The sequence below is a fragment of the Bactrocera oleae genome, chromosome 4 (genome assembly GCF_042242935.1).
Source record: "Bactrocera oleae isolate idBacOlea1 chromosome 4, idBacOlea1, whole genome shotgun sequence".
NCBI lineage: Eukaryota > Metazoa > Arthropoda > Insecta > Diptera > Tephritidae > Bactrocera > Bactrocera oleae.
The window spans coordinates 898617-912078 of record NC_091538.1 but is presented as its reverse complement, the minus strand read 5'-3'; the positions used below and the strand labels follow the sequence as shown (position 1 = coordinate 912078).

At 35.7% G+C, this 13462-nt stretch overlaps 2 protein-coding genes across 5 annotated transcripts; one reads left to right on the top strand and one right to left on the bottom strand.

Moving 5' to 3' along the window:
* Nucleotides 1–5011: 5011 nt before the first annotated feature.
* Nucleotides 5012–10576, top strand: Ars2 (arsenic resistance protein 2). 4 transcript variants are annotated; one of them, XM_014236478.3, is made up of 9 exons: nucleotides 5012–5117; nucleotides 5506–5660; nucleotides 5721–5893; nucleotides 5959–6241; nucleotides 7175–7241; nucleotides 7306–8688; nucleotides 8746–9485; nucleotides 9557–9664; nucleotides 10402–10576. In XM_014236478.3, the coding sequence occupies exons 2-9, from the start codon at nucleotides 5509–5511 to the stop codon at nucleotides 10478–10480; spliced, it is 2985 nt and encodes a 994-aa protein (XP_014091953.3). In that variant the 5' UTR covers nucleotides 5012–5117; nucleotides 5506–5508; the 3' UTR covers nucleotides 10481–10576. The 4 variants fall into 4 exon arrangements, 3 of the variants coding, with proteins under 3 accessions (XP_014091953.3, XP_014091952.3, XP_014091954.3); XM_014236477.3 differs by having other exon boundaries at nucleotides 9861–10576; XM_014236479.3 differs by having other exon boundaries at nucleotides 5029–5093; nucleotides 9861–10576.
* On the bottom strand, nucleotides 9894–13403 carry SmydA-5 (SET and MYND domain containing, arthropod-specific, member 5). Its single transcript, XM_070108995.1, has 5 exons — nucleotides 13047–13403; nucleotides 12511–12904; nucleotides 12054–12308; nucleotides 11412–11973; nucleotides 9894–11327 (listed from the first exon to the last, which is right to left on the bottom strand). Exons 2-5 carry the CDS (start codon nucleotides 12864–12866, stop codon nucleotides 10788–10790), a joined length of 1713 nt encoding a protein of 570 aa, XP_069965096.1. The 5' UTR covers nucleotides 12867–12904; nucleotides 13047–13403; the 3' UTR covers nucleotides 9894–10787.
* Nucleotides 13404–13462: the final 59 nt, after the last annotated feature.

Here is a 13462-nt window from a genome sequence, read left to right as displayed (position 1 = left end):
GATTTTTTGCTACTATGAGTATAATTTTACATATACATATGTATGTACATACGTACTCAAAACATGGCTGTGTCAAATGCCGAGGAGTCACATACATACATAGGTAGTATGCAATTATTCACATATGGTATGTATAAATGTATGCAGAACTGCAATCGCACTAGCGTAAAGTGGCTGGCCTGGAGAAGAGAACTTAATTTAACGAGTGCGTTCGCATTTCTTGCACTTTCCAATTTCTATTTTCAAAAGCACTTTGAAAAGATTGAAAATATTAAGATTTTACTTTTGGAAATTTTTATTACAACAATAATACTTTTATGTTTAAATGGTATTGCTGTGAATTTTCCAACGAAACACTACGCCACCTTAGTTTCCGGATCCAAGTTAAATATCATTATTGACATACACATGGAAGCCAAAAATAAATGTGTAATTATTCATAGCTATAACGGTGCCTACTATATATCATCATTGTAATTATTCTCATTATCAAATTCGTAATTAGCTATGAAATGGATCAATTAACGAAGCAAGTAATGGTACCATGAAGCTAGCGCCGTGAATTATGAAATACGCTTATTAACGCATACACAATCGTATCGAAGTACTCGTATTAGTGAGGTCATAACTCTACTGTTGTAACTTCATATGACTTATGACCATATGTGTACATTATCAAAATATTTCTATAAGGGCTTAATATGCACCTACAAAATAGAATGGAGGTAAGGTATTGCCACTGTAATGAATTAAACAGAAATCAAAATTTGCAGTGTTCCATTGAATCCAGCAAAAGCCACCCATCCGCTGCGATCAGGTTTTCGATATCGACTATAAACTCCACAGCTGCATTCATGTCATGATTGTCTATAAAATTATAATCAGCGGATTCAAAACTTCAATGAAACTTAATAAAATATTGCCATGACGTAACGCAAATATGGCAAGACTCGATACATACACAATCAGCATAACTAATGGCAATGATGGATTGTGCAAGGACGCTCGTAATCATAATTAAACAGACTCTTGAGACAAACATTTTGATTGAGTTGCATCTTCAAAAGAAAATTGTAAGCTTTGGTGTTAGTAAACAACGCCGTGTCTCATCACAAGCGAGGCCTGCTTGTTGTATTGCTTTATTTTAGCTTACTGTATGTGAATGTTTTTGTTCCGATGGGACAAGATTTTTGTGGATTTTCATGTTAGTGTCGAATTTTATTGGTTTATGCTAATTTAAAACTGGTTGAACTCCAAGAAGATATAACAATAGAAGAACCGGAACAGTTTGCGAGAATTCTATCAAATTCAGCTGGCAAGCAAAAAAAAGCCTTATTTTCTATTGAAACTGGCATATTTTATAGTAATGTATATACTTGTATATGCATGCTATGTACTAAATATGCTATTACATGCACAGGAAAGCTTATATTGGCGATTTGTGATAACTGAGTTTTTTCGTATTCTTGTCATATTATTCTTAACAATTGTGCAAAACAGCACCTTCAATGTATGCACCAGTGTGATTATATAATTTCCGGTCATGCCGGATTGACATGCTGCGGAATGCTGCGAGAGTATCAGTATTTTCGGAGGAAATCTATTCCCATAAGTTTGTTTTATACAATGAATCGGTTTTAGCGGAGAGTTTCGTGAAAATATTAAATGATAAGTTTTAATAAAATTTCCATTTAATTTATAAATACATACATATATGCATGCTCACGTACCTATATTTTGACCACTTATCGCTTTCTCACGTTCTAGGGCGTTGGGCAATTGATCATTTTACTAACAAAATATATGTTCAAACATAGACTTTGTGGGCATATTTCTTTACTACACGGCTTGATTGACGGTCAGAGGCGTGCGATTTATAAATAATTATATACACATTAACATATTGAGTAGAGATATGTAAGTATGTGTGGATAACCATGAATATGTGAAAATATAAACTTGTTTTTTTTTTTGTGTTTGCTAATTTTTGCAAACTAATAATCGTGCAGCTTTTGTCTTTTCGTTAGGTTCTATCAACTAATATTTGTGACTTTTTATCTATTGTTCGACGGTGTAGACGAACGAGCCGATATCCGGGATTGGCTGTGGCCGTGGTATTGTCAATTGTTTTCATTTCGCGCCCGGTTTCTATATTCAATTCTATTTTTTTCCTGCTTTCTTTTTATAGTTTTGTAAGTATCGTAAAGCGTAAGCCTTAAGCCATTTACCGGTTGGCGTTTGCCGTTCGTGTGTGATTGTTTAATCAATAATTTATTTAGATACCCACAACTACCGCATACAATAAGCTGGTGTTGAGTGGATTTAACTTTATTGCATTACGGGTTTTTATTAAAATTTATTGAAATTGCATTGCTTATTGTATTAGAAATACATACATACACATGTTCGTACATATCTGTGGGAATGTCCTCGCTTTAGTTTTTGAATGGTTAGATGAATCAAGGTAGAGTATTAAACAATTGAATCCCCCAAAAATACTAGCTCACGTCTGGAATTGGAATATATGTATACCCACACATACATGAAATAATTGCATAAGTTCGTATTAATTATTAATCATAATAATTAATTTCAGCTGACTTATATGTTTGTAAGAGGGTATACATATACGCAAATATTGTTGTACATATGTACATATACATAATTGGATGCCACAGGAGATCTTTTATACGTTTACTGTTATTCTGTACTTGAGATTTGCAGATTTGGTTGCGGATTATATTTCTCCATTCATTCATCATTCAGCGTTCAAAATAAATAAATAAACAGCAATATCTAATAACACAGTACAACAAATTACGATTATAATCGGGCAACAAGTTAGTGATTTATCACGTACCTTTAGGTGTTTGAAAATTATACAGACATGATTGCTGACGTCAAAACATACAAATATATTCAGCCAAGTGTTGACTTGCCTAATTTTTCAATAAGTTATAAACAAAAATAGTTTATATATGTGCATATTCATGTATTCATTGGATGGCTAAAAATGAGAGAGCCTTTTTTCCAGGCCGTCTTGAAATATGGAAAATTTAGCATTCAAAAAACAGTAAACAGGTAAAGCACACAGTTTTAAGTTTAGATGTGCATATGTATAGATGTATGTATGTACATACATATATCAGCTGTATCCAAATGAATAAAACTATGAATTATATAACTTGAAAGCCGAATATTTATAATAGCACAGATGAATTTGAATTTCTGCGACCAATAAAATTTAACCAAAACTAGTATAACTTCGTAAATTTGTTGCCGATTTGTATATAGTATCTACGTGTGTTTGATCGCAGTTTACAAATTACTATGTAGTTAACTGTATTAAATTATGAACCAGTTTCTAAAGAAATAACCACAGATGACTAGAAGCATGGTTCATATGTCGCTGCTCGAATTTGTGGTCGCATAGAAAAGTGATGACTGACGATCATGATGCTTAGCGATGGTGATGATGCTGTTGGTTGCTCAAGCAGTAAAGCGCGCCAGCGATTGACGTGCTAATATAATAGTTATACTCGCCATGTGAGCAACACATTTTCAGTCAGCAATAATTTCAAAACTTAATATGTATTACCATAAAAATGCGCCTTGCTTTACACACTTGCAAATGCCGAATACGTACATACATGTATTGTATTGCCGAAATGCGAATATGGATAGTGGGCGATTATTGAAAATGTGAAAAAAATTACATCAATCAATTAGTTTATTATTGAACGCAGAGCCAGACTTAAAAAGGAGCGCACATTAAGAAACGTGCTTGCAAACTGGAAAATGCAGTTTTTGCATTCGTAAAGTTTTATGGCCAAAATGTGGCCATAACCGTGTTGACCTATTGTCGCTTTTTCAATTTAAACAGCGATGCGTAGTATGTTGTTGTTCTTTTAATTTTAATATTGTTTACTGCAGTATTTGTTGATAATTTCTGTGCTATACAATCTCACACAAGCTGACGCTGGCACCACCTACCTGCGGAGTGTTTGTTGTTAACTTGTATACATGATTGTTTTTATGGTGTGTATTAGCGCCGCCTCATCATCGCGCGGCTTCACCCTGACCTTAACACACATTCAACAGCTCTCAGATGACAACATATTTGGAAGACTGCTCATATCATGTTTCTGTTGGTGTCGTGGATGCTGGTTAAAAGTTTTTGTTTATTCAAATTTCGCATGCTTATAGAAAATTGCAAAGAAAGAGACAAAGGTGAAGAGATCAACGGATTTTGTAAATGTAAATTTATTATATAGGTATGGAGTTACATACTTACATATGTATGTATGTATATTAAGAATGTAGGAAAATGAAATGAAAATTACAAAACACTTTAACAACAAAGCGAGGAAAGCAAAGGTTATTGCAGAATGAACGCTTTACTTTCCGTAAAGAAAAGTGGCGACTGTTGCTTGGTAAAGAGTAAAAAGATAAGAATTGCCCTGCATTTTCCTTCGGTTTGCTGGGAAGGAACTGATACAAAAGCATACATCACAACTTTTCTGTCAAAAGAAATATCTAAAGCAACGTGGAGCAAAAGTTTTATGTGAACCGCCACTAAGGTTTACAGGAGCGGGTAGGACATACATAAGTGTGTATGAATGTAGTATATGTGTATATGCGTATGTACTTAAGTATATCATGTAATGTGTATAGTTAATGTAAACAAACTTATATTTTATAAATATTTTATGTAAATATCATTTGTTTTGTGAACATACCAAGAAAAAATTTCTTTATTGGCACTGCTTGACATTTACTTATACATATGCAGATTACAAATGTATGAAAACGGCTTCGTTTAATTTTTCTCTAAGTAAGATAAGGTAAGTCTTTACACAAAATAAAAATATAACATAATGAAACAAACTATATATTGTTTTCCGAAGACATTTTCACTAGAATTACCCTATTTTGAAAAGCGCCATCTGTAGAATCAATGCTTAAACAATACGCGCTGACTTTCAGCAGTTCGTGCTGTCTGTAAAGCGATGATTATGTGTCATTTATACGTCAACCATTGCTGAAAATATACCAACTTCACGTTCCTTTGGTGTTCATCAGCGTCTTTTTCTGTGAGTTTTTTTGAGAACTTCTTGGTAAGTGATTGTAATATTGTGTATTTTATATTATTTAAATAATAAATATTATTGTGAAAGTAAAGTAACTTGCCGATTTGGTAAAAAGAGTGCGTGTAATATGTTATGTATATGGGCGTACAAATGTATGCTTTATAAACAATGTAAAGTGAAATTAGCAAAAGCAAATGTGAAAAGAAGTAAAAAATCAATTTATAATTGAATTCGGTGTTAAAAAATGTGTCTTTGAAAAAGTTGCTGTTATCATCAATTCATGTTGAGGTTATGTTCGGCGCTTTCACTTGTTAAACTCGCTTTATTTTTCCCGTATTACAATTTTAGAATGTACATACATATGAACACGTTTTGTGTATTTAAAACTAATTTTTTTTTTATTTACACCTGATAGATAATGGCCGATTCAGATGATGAGTACGATCGCAAACGTCGTGATAAATTCCGTGGCGAGCGCAGCTCGGGGGATAGCTACCGTTCAGAACGTCGTGAGGACCGTCGCGGTGGTGGAGGCACTGCTGGAAGTGGGCGTGATGACTGGGCAGAGCGGTAAGTAGAAATATCTTCATTCTACTTTGTATATATAAATAAGCAACATTTTTGTTACAGTAATCCTTTCCGAGGAGGCGGTGGAAGTGGAAGCGGTGGCAGGCCTAGGCCAGATTATCGAGAGTATCGTAGCGGCGGTCGTGAACGTTATGGCTCTCCTGGTCGGGAAATGCCCCCGGCAAAACGAATGCGACCGGACTGGGGTGATGACATGCGTGCAACTCCACGTTATGGTATACACATGAGAGTTATATTTAAATGCCATTTGTTTAAATTATGGTCTTCTGTTTTAATACAGGATATGATCCTTATCTTATGCATGCTTGGAATGAACATTATGCTGCACATAGTTATCACGGCGGTTACGGTGGCCATGGTCATGCACCACATGCGCCTCGGGAGTCACAAAGCTCAAACGATTTGCAAACACAGCCCGCGATGTTAACGTTAAAACAATTTTTAGATACACAAGATGATGGAATTTCTGACTCCGAAGTCTTGAAAAAATATAGTGAATATAAAACTGAGTTCAAGCGCCAACAATTAAATGAATTTTTCGTCGCTCACAAAGACGAGGAATGGTAAGGCATTATAAATATTAAAGAAAATTAACAAACGAAATCCAGATTGCTTATGGTTAAGTAGTTTTATCATTGTTTGTTGCTGCTCAAAGTCTATAGTATGTTAGAAATGAAAACCAATGCAACATGGAAAATAAAAGATTTTGTTAACTTTCTTTTATTATGTGTATGTAATCACATACATTTAATTTTTTTTTATTTGAATATTTCCTTTACAATTTTTTGATATGATTTACAATTATTGTAAAGTTTTGTATAATAAAGTTTTTCTCTACAGCTATTTGCGTATGGGGAGCTATACGTTACTTGAGATTTGCTGTTAAACTTATGTATGTGCAAAATATTGTGCAGCTGGTTGCAGCAGCAGCTCAATTTTAGCGAAAAGGCTACACACGCTCACGCACGTAGCTACTACAATATGTTCCCAACTACCACTACTACTATCACATTCTCGTTTTCGCGCTGCTCGTATATATTCAGAAATATATATCGAGATCTTCGAATTTTTGTAACTTTTGCACTGGGCGAGCAATGCTCTAGTGTGTTAATTTGATCGCGTTTTAATTTTATCCGCTTTTAAATTCAAACGAAATACACATACAAATAAGATATGAAAAATTTTTGACCAAGAGGTAAGATTTGGGTATTTAACTCTTAATTAAATTTAAATGATATGGCACTTTACAACTACTTCTGTACCGAGTGAAAATTGCAATTTTTTTTTAGCTTACTAGCAATGATGAATCTTCGAAAATTTAACATCTATAGCTAATTGAATTTAACAACCAGTGACATGAAGACCTTGTCTTCCGCCTTCGTGCTTTATGTTAAATAATAATACTAAGAAAGGAATACATGTATATATATTCTCATACATTTTAATACTTAAACGATGTAAAAATAATTTTTTTATTTTTAATTTCATTTAAACAGGTTTAAAAATAAATACCATCCCTTAGACAGCGTTAAACGTAAGGAAGAGCAATTGGGCTTCTTGAAGGTATTATACTGTAACTACACAAAATTGTAATTGTTAATACATACCTGATATTTCTTTATTTCAGAACCGGGTTGAAGTTTTTAATGAACTTTTGGAAAATGGCCAGGTGAAAGCAGTATCAATTGATACATCGCAAACGGATCCTTTGTTGCGTTTGCTTGATACGGTGGTTATTAAATTAGAAGGTGGCACGGATGAGGATTTGAAAATTCTAGATGAAAAACCCCGAGAATACATCTTTCCGGATCGGTCTTTTGATAAGAAGCCCGAACACGATGATGATGTCATTATTACTTCAGTTGGCAAAAAACGCAATGAAGAAGAGGATGAACCGAAAGTGGTGTCACCACGGCCGATACGTCGCGCACCTATTTCAGATGATGAAGAGAACTGGGACGAAGAAGACGTTGATAGCAAAACTACAAATAACAAACATGACAAGAAAAAAGATATTTCGGACGACGAAGATAAAAGTGATGAAGATGAAAAGAGTAAAGACAAGAAGTCCTTAAAACGGAAACGTACCAGTTCTGAGTCATCATCTTCATCATCTTCTGATTCGGATTCCAGTAGCTCCAGCTCTAGTGACGAAGACGATGATGAAAAAGTGAAAGACAAATATGATTTGGGTAGTGTGAAAGAAGATAAAGAGACGGAAAAGTTGGCAGACAAAGAGGAAGAAGATGAAAGTAAGATAAAAGAAGAGACAAAAGATTCAGAAATTGCTACGGTTGAAAATATATCCATTGGAGAGGACGAAAACAAGTCAGAGGTCACCCAAAATGGTATGGATACAGAAGATTTGTCTGTAGAAGTTGCAGAAAAGAGTAATGGAGAATCACTTAATGAAAAAATTGATTCTGACAATGTTGATGAAACAGTACCTGACGATACAGGTATGAAAGCAATAAGCCCAAATACTGAAGACTCCAAGAACGAAGAAAATAAAGACGACCAGGATGATTCACTTTCAAGTGAAAATAAGGAAACTAGCGAAGAAAAAGACAAAACAATTGATACCGAAGAGCAGCCTGAGACTATCGATTTGGACAATGTAAAGGATGGTCCACAACCACGGGCGCTTCACCGAACTTCGTCTATTTTCTTGCGAAATCTAGCTCCATCGATTACCAAAGCGGAAATTGAAGCTTTATGCCAACGTTTTGATGGATATCTGCGTGTAGCTATTGCAGATCCCTTGGTGGATCGCCGCTGGTACCGTCGCGGCTGGGTAACATTCAAACGGGATGTGAACATAAAAGAGATTTGTTGGAATTTGAATAATACTAGGCTGCGTGATTGCGAAATGGGTGCAATTGTGAATCGTGACCTAAGTCGACGGGTGCGTCCAGTAAATGGTATGACGGGGCATAAAACTATTGTGCGCGCTGACATCAAATTATGTGCGAAGATTGCGATGAATTTAGATGAGAAATTTAAGCTATGGGTAAATATTTAGATATATGTTTATTATTTGTATAGCTAAATAACTATCTTTTGACAGGATAAGAGTTTAGAGGATCATGGCGATCAAAACATGGAGAACCCCAAAGGCATTGATGATGCCGGTGCCTCCTATGGCTTCAAGTCGAACAATCCAGTTCTACAAAATATAACAGATTTCTTAATTGAAGAAGCTTCGGCTGAAGAAGACGAATTACTGGGTATATCTGGTGAAAATAAAGAATCCGAGGGTGAAACCATTGAAAGAGATGCGCAACTCATTTCGGTGCTTGACAGCCTAATTTTATATCTTCGCATTGTGCATTCTGTTGATTTTTACAATCACTGTGAATACCCTTACGAAGATGAGATGCCAAACCGTTGTGGCATAATACACGCACGTGGTCCGCCGCCAGCAAAAGTTCTACAGAATGACATACAGGATTATATTAAGAATTTCGAAAATAAAATGCAAACATTTTTGGCCAAGACGACGCTAATAGATGATGAAGAGCTTAAAAATTTGGGAAGCAAAGATGCGGAAGCTGAAGTCGAGAAGTTTATACAAGCGAACACTCAGGAGTTGGCGAAAGACAAGTGGTTGTGTCCGCTATCGGGCAAGAAATTCAAAGGCCCAGAATTTATACGTAAACACATATTCAATAAGCATACAGAGAAGGTTGAAGAAGTACGTAAGGAGGTGGAGTTCTTTAACAACTATTTGCGGGACCCCAAACGACCACAACTCCCCGAACATGCCAGTTCCACTAAGCGAACCACTTCAGAGTCTGGTGGTTTTGGGTAAGTTATGCGGCGCATTTGCTTCAATATTCATCAATATATTTATTGATTAAAATTTCTTATTTTAATAGTTATCGAGCACCGGCATATCCACCATCATTTATGCCTCCATATGCGGCTTATGCGCCGCCGATGATGATGCCTGGTCGTGGGGGACGAGGATTTGGACCTGGTCGCAGGTAGTTTTTAATTAAAGAACTTACATACATATGTATATAAATAGATATATTATGTTGTAAATATTGCAAAGTATTGATAACTGTAGTTTGTATTGGTTCCTGTCTTTTGTTGTTTGACTATGTTTTTATTTTTCTTTTATAAAAAGTATATTTTACGAACGTATTGTGAAATTTGTTGTGTACAACCTTTTTACAGAGAACCAATGGAACAACAACGTCGTATTATTGGTTATCATGACTTGGACGCGCCCGCAAATTTCGATATGTTCGAATAAATTGTGTTGACTCGTAGGAGCACTACAACAACATACAACTGCTATATTTACACGCCACATTTCAGATAAAAATAAAAAATTAAAAAACACGATATAAATACACATACTATGTAGAATCTGAAAGAGGCCACAGGAAATGTACTGTTTACAACTACAAACATAAAATGACATTCAGCGAATAACTAACCATGTACATTTTATGATTTCCTTATAAATAGTTAAATTATCTTAGCGGTTGTGTTTAGTTTAAACTTGTTTTCTGTAAAATATTTGCCAAGGAAAGAAAGTTTTCAAAGCACTTAAAGCCTTTCGTATACCATTGCTTGAAGTCAATATTAATTCTCACTTTTCCTAATTTTCGTCTTTAATTTAATGAACTTAAGAACTTTTTTAATAAATTACAAAGAAAAAGTGAAGTATGTTAAATATAAAACAATTCTATTTATGTTTGTATGCTTACAGACCCGCTAATAAGTATCGTCAATTAACACAGTACAGGGACTTGGATGCCCCTCAAGAACCAGTTGACTTATTTAACTAATGCTGAATGAAAAGCTATATCCATTGTATTTAATTAAACGTTAAGACTCTTATGTAAACAAGATTTAAATTTAATTAAAAACGCAAGACATTACAATTTATTAGTTTTGTTATTTAAACTTTTTTGTCTTTCTTACGAAGATAAAAAAGAAATGCGAATAGAACATGCTAAAAAGGCGACGAGATTTTCAGTAAATTCAATATTCATTAATGGAATCTATTGCGGCGTAATGTTGTTTAAGATGAGTTTCATTTAAAAAAAAAGTTAATATTGAAAAACGCTCGATAGTTGAGACTTGTGAATCCAATTAGGTATTGTTGTTGATTAGAGTATCCAATTCGGTGAGTGATTTCAGTACAGCATCGCTCAATTTGCTACCTGCCATATTATCCAGCTCCTTCTCCAAGATCTTAGCAGCTTTCAGCAGTTTCTCGCGAGCGGAATTGAAATAATCCAATGCCGTAAGGAATTGCTCTTCGCTCTTGGTGGCGTTTGCAAGTAGGCGTTTGCCGTGCTCAATCTGCACCGTTTGCATTTCAAACAAAATAATACCCACGTAAATGGACAAACGAATAGTGTATGGATCCAATTTCTGGCAGATGTCATAGAGTTCTTCGCACAACTGTAATTTCTTATTTAGCAGTGAGTCGCTTAAACTTTTCAGTGAGTAGCCGATTTCGGTGCCGTATAACTGTATGAGCGTATGCTTCAAATTGAATAAATGGTAGTGATGGGGATGCAAAAACTTCGAAAGCTTGTTAATCAGCGCTTCCAATTGCTTAACTGTGGGCTTGCGCGATAGAAGATTGTCAACTTCTTCGGTCATTTGCGTGAGAAGATATCGCACCTATACACATGCATATGTGTGTGAGTGTATGAGCAGATTATAAGTTAGTAAGTGTATGGATTAGAAATATATATGTCACCTCACCTCTTCTCCATTGATCATGATAGGGCACTTGGTGCATGCCCAATCACTTTTCATATCAAGTGGATTCTTTGGCAGGTGAATGCCATCGCATGACTCGCCCTCATCGCCCATACATAGCATTGCACTGAAATTCGAACCATACTCGGTGGGGTCGCGGCAGCGTTCACATTTACAGAGGAAATGCTTTGTCATGACCAGGTGTTCCTGGCGCATTTGAGTGCCCCACAGCATATTCGAGTACATTATAATCAGGTGTTCGTCGCGTTCAATATCTCTACCGGCTATAACAGAGATTCTGAAGCCATTTCGCTGATCGAATTGAAAATAACAATTTGGTTGGCAAGCGTGTTCCATCATGCAGGCGGTGTAGTAAACACCACTTAACTCCATGCCAGACGGCAAGCTGATGCACATATAATTCGTCTCAATGATACCGCAAATACGATGTAGTACTGCTGTGTCATACTCTTGCAGATATTTTTGCTTTTGTTTCTGCTCCACACTTTTTAGGCGTTGTAGGAAGTTTCGCTGAAGATAAGACACAACCCTTTTCTCTGCATCACTAGGCATTCGTAGAGTGAGATATGGTGTAGATATACTATATTTATAATTTGTATGCTCTGGAAAAAATACTTCGCTTACTCGTGTAACTCGGAACCAATGCGTTCCACCTCATGGCTTTGCATGTCCATCAGTTCGGACCATTTTTTGGGATTTTGACGTTGTAGCAACAAACATTTTAAGACAACCAAGGCATCAGAGCGATAGTAGTCCATGAGTGAACGGGGGTCTGAGGAAGTGGGTCCAGGTCCCAACATTAATATTGAACATTCAAGACCATGAAGATTTGGATTGTCTAACCCACCGCAATTCGGTGAACACGTTGGCCAAAGGCATCTGAAATCGGTCAACATAGAACAGATTATTCCTAACAGAGTATAATTTTACACATTTCCACCAGTAAAACATCAAACAGTTTTACTTCCGTTGCCCGGAAGTTCCGATTGGCGAAATTTAAAAATTAACTAATACATCAAAATTTTGACTTGTCGATACCAAATTCACTCGTGTATTGTATTTGTTAGTGTACCTCACTTACTTGGGGCAATGATGTGCTCCCATACGACAAGGTGTGAAACATCCCACGCATGGCATAACAGGCACTTGCTCCTCGCGCTCATTCAGATACCACTTTGGACCGACTATAATAGGCATTTCAGCGAAAATAACAGTGCCAGCTTTAATTGAGCGCGTGGCTTTTAAATAGCGACCTAAAACCTTGTCTTTGGCTATGCGAAATGGCCGGCATTCGGTTTTATGATGCTTCCAGTGCTGCTTCTGATGATCAGCGCCGCAATATTTTACTAGTTTGCATGCTGAGCAATATAGCTTCGCAGGTGTTTGGCACACGGCACAGTTACTTGTCGTGAGAGATTCAGGTGGTGAGGTGGACATGTTTGAATACTTCTTTATATTCTACTATTCGTAAAATTCTGTTTAATAAAAATAATATTATTTTATTTTATAAAATTTAATCCCGTTAGCGTTTGTATAAATTTCGATTCATTCAATAAATGTTTATATCTGCCACATTTCAGAGTATTTATATGGATATAATTGCATATGCATACATACTTATATGTATGACATATGTGTATATGTTTGTACACTGATATTTTATTTTTAGCACACGATGATTATTTCCGCACTTCGACACTTTCCATGCAGTTCCGAGTTTATCTGGCACAAAATTTGAGAATTTTCATTTAAAAGATATGCGTAATTATGGTATGCTTTAAACACGTATTTTCTTAGTTATCGTCACTAGCGTCTTTACTGGGCTGCTGTTTCTCTGCGACTGATGGTCTACACTAGTGGGGTGTGGATCGAATGCTTGTTTTTCAGAACGAATTCTGAAAATTGTCGAATGCTCTACCGTTGATAAACGAGGGCGTAAAAATAGAGCTTAACCAAAAATTATTCGCCCACAATCATCTCTTAAAAAGAAAAATCGCTCTTTAACAATAACATCATTAATATCCGAAGCGATC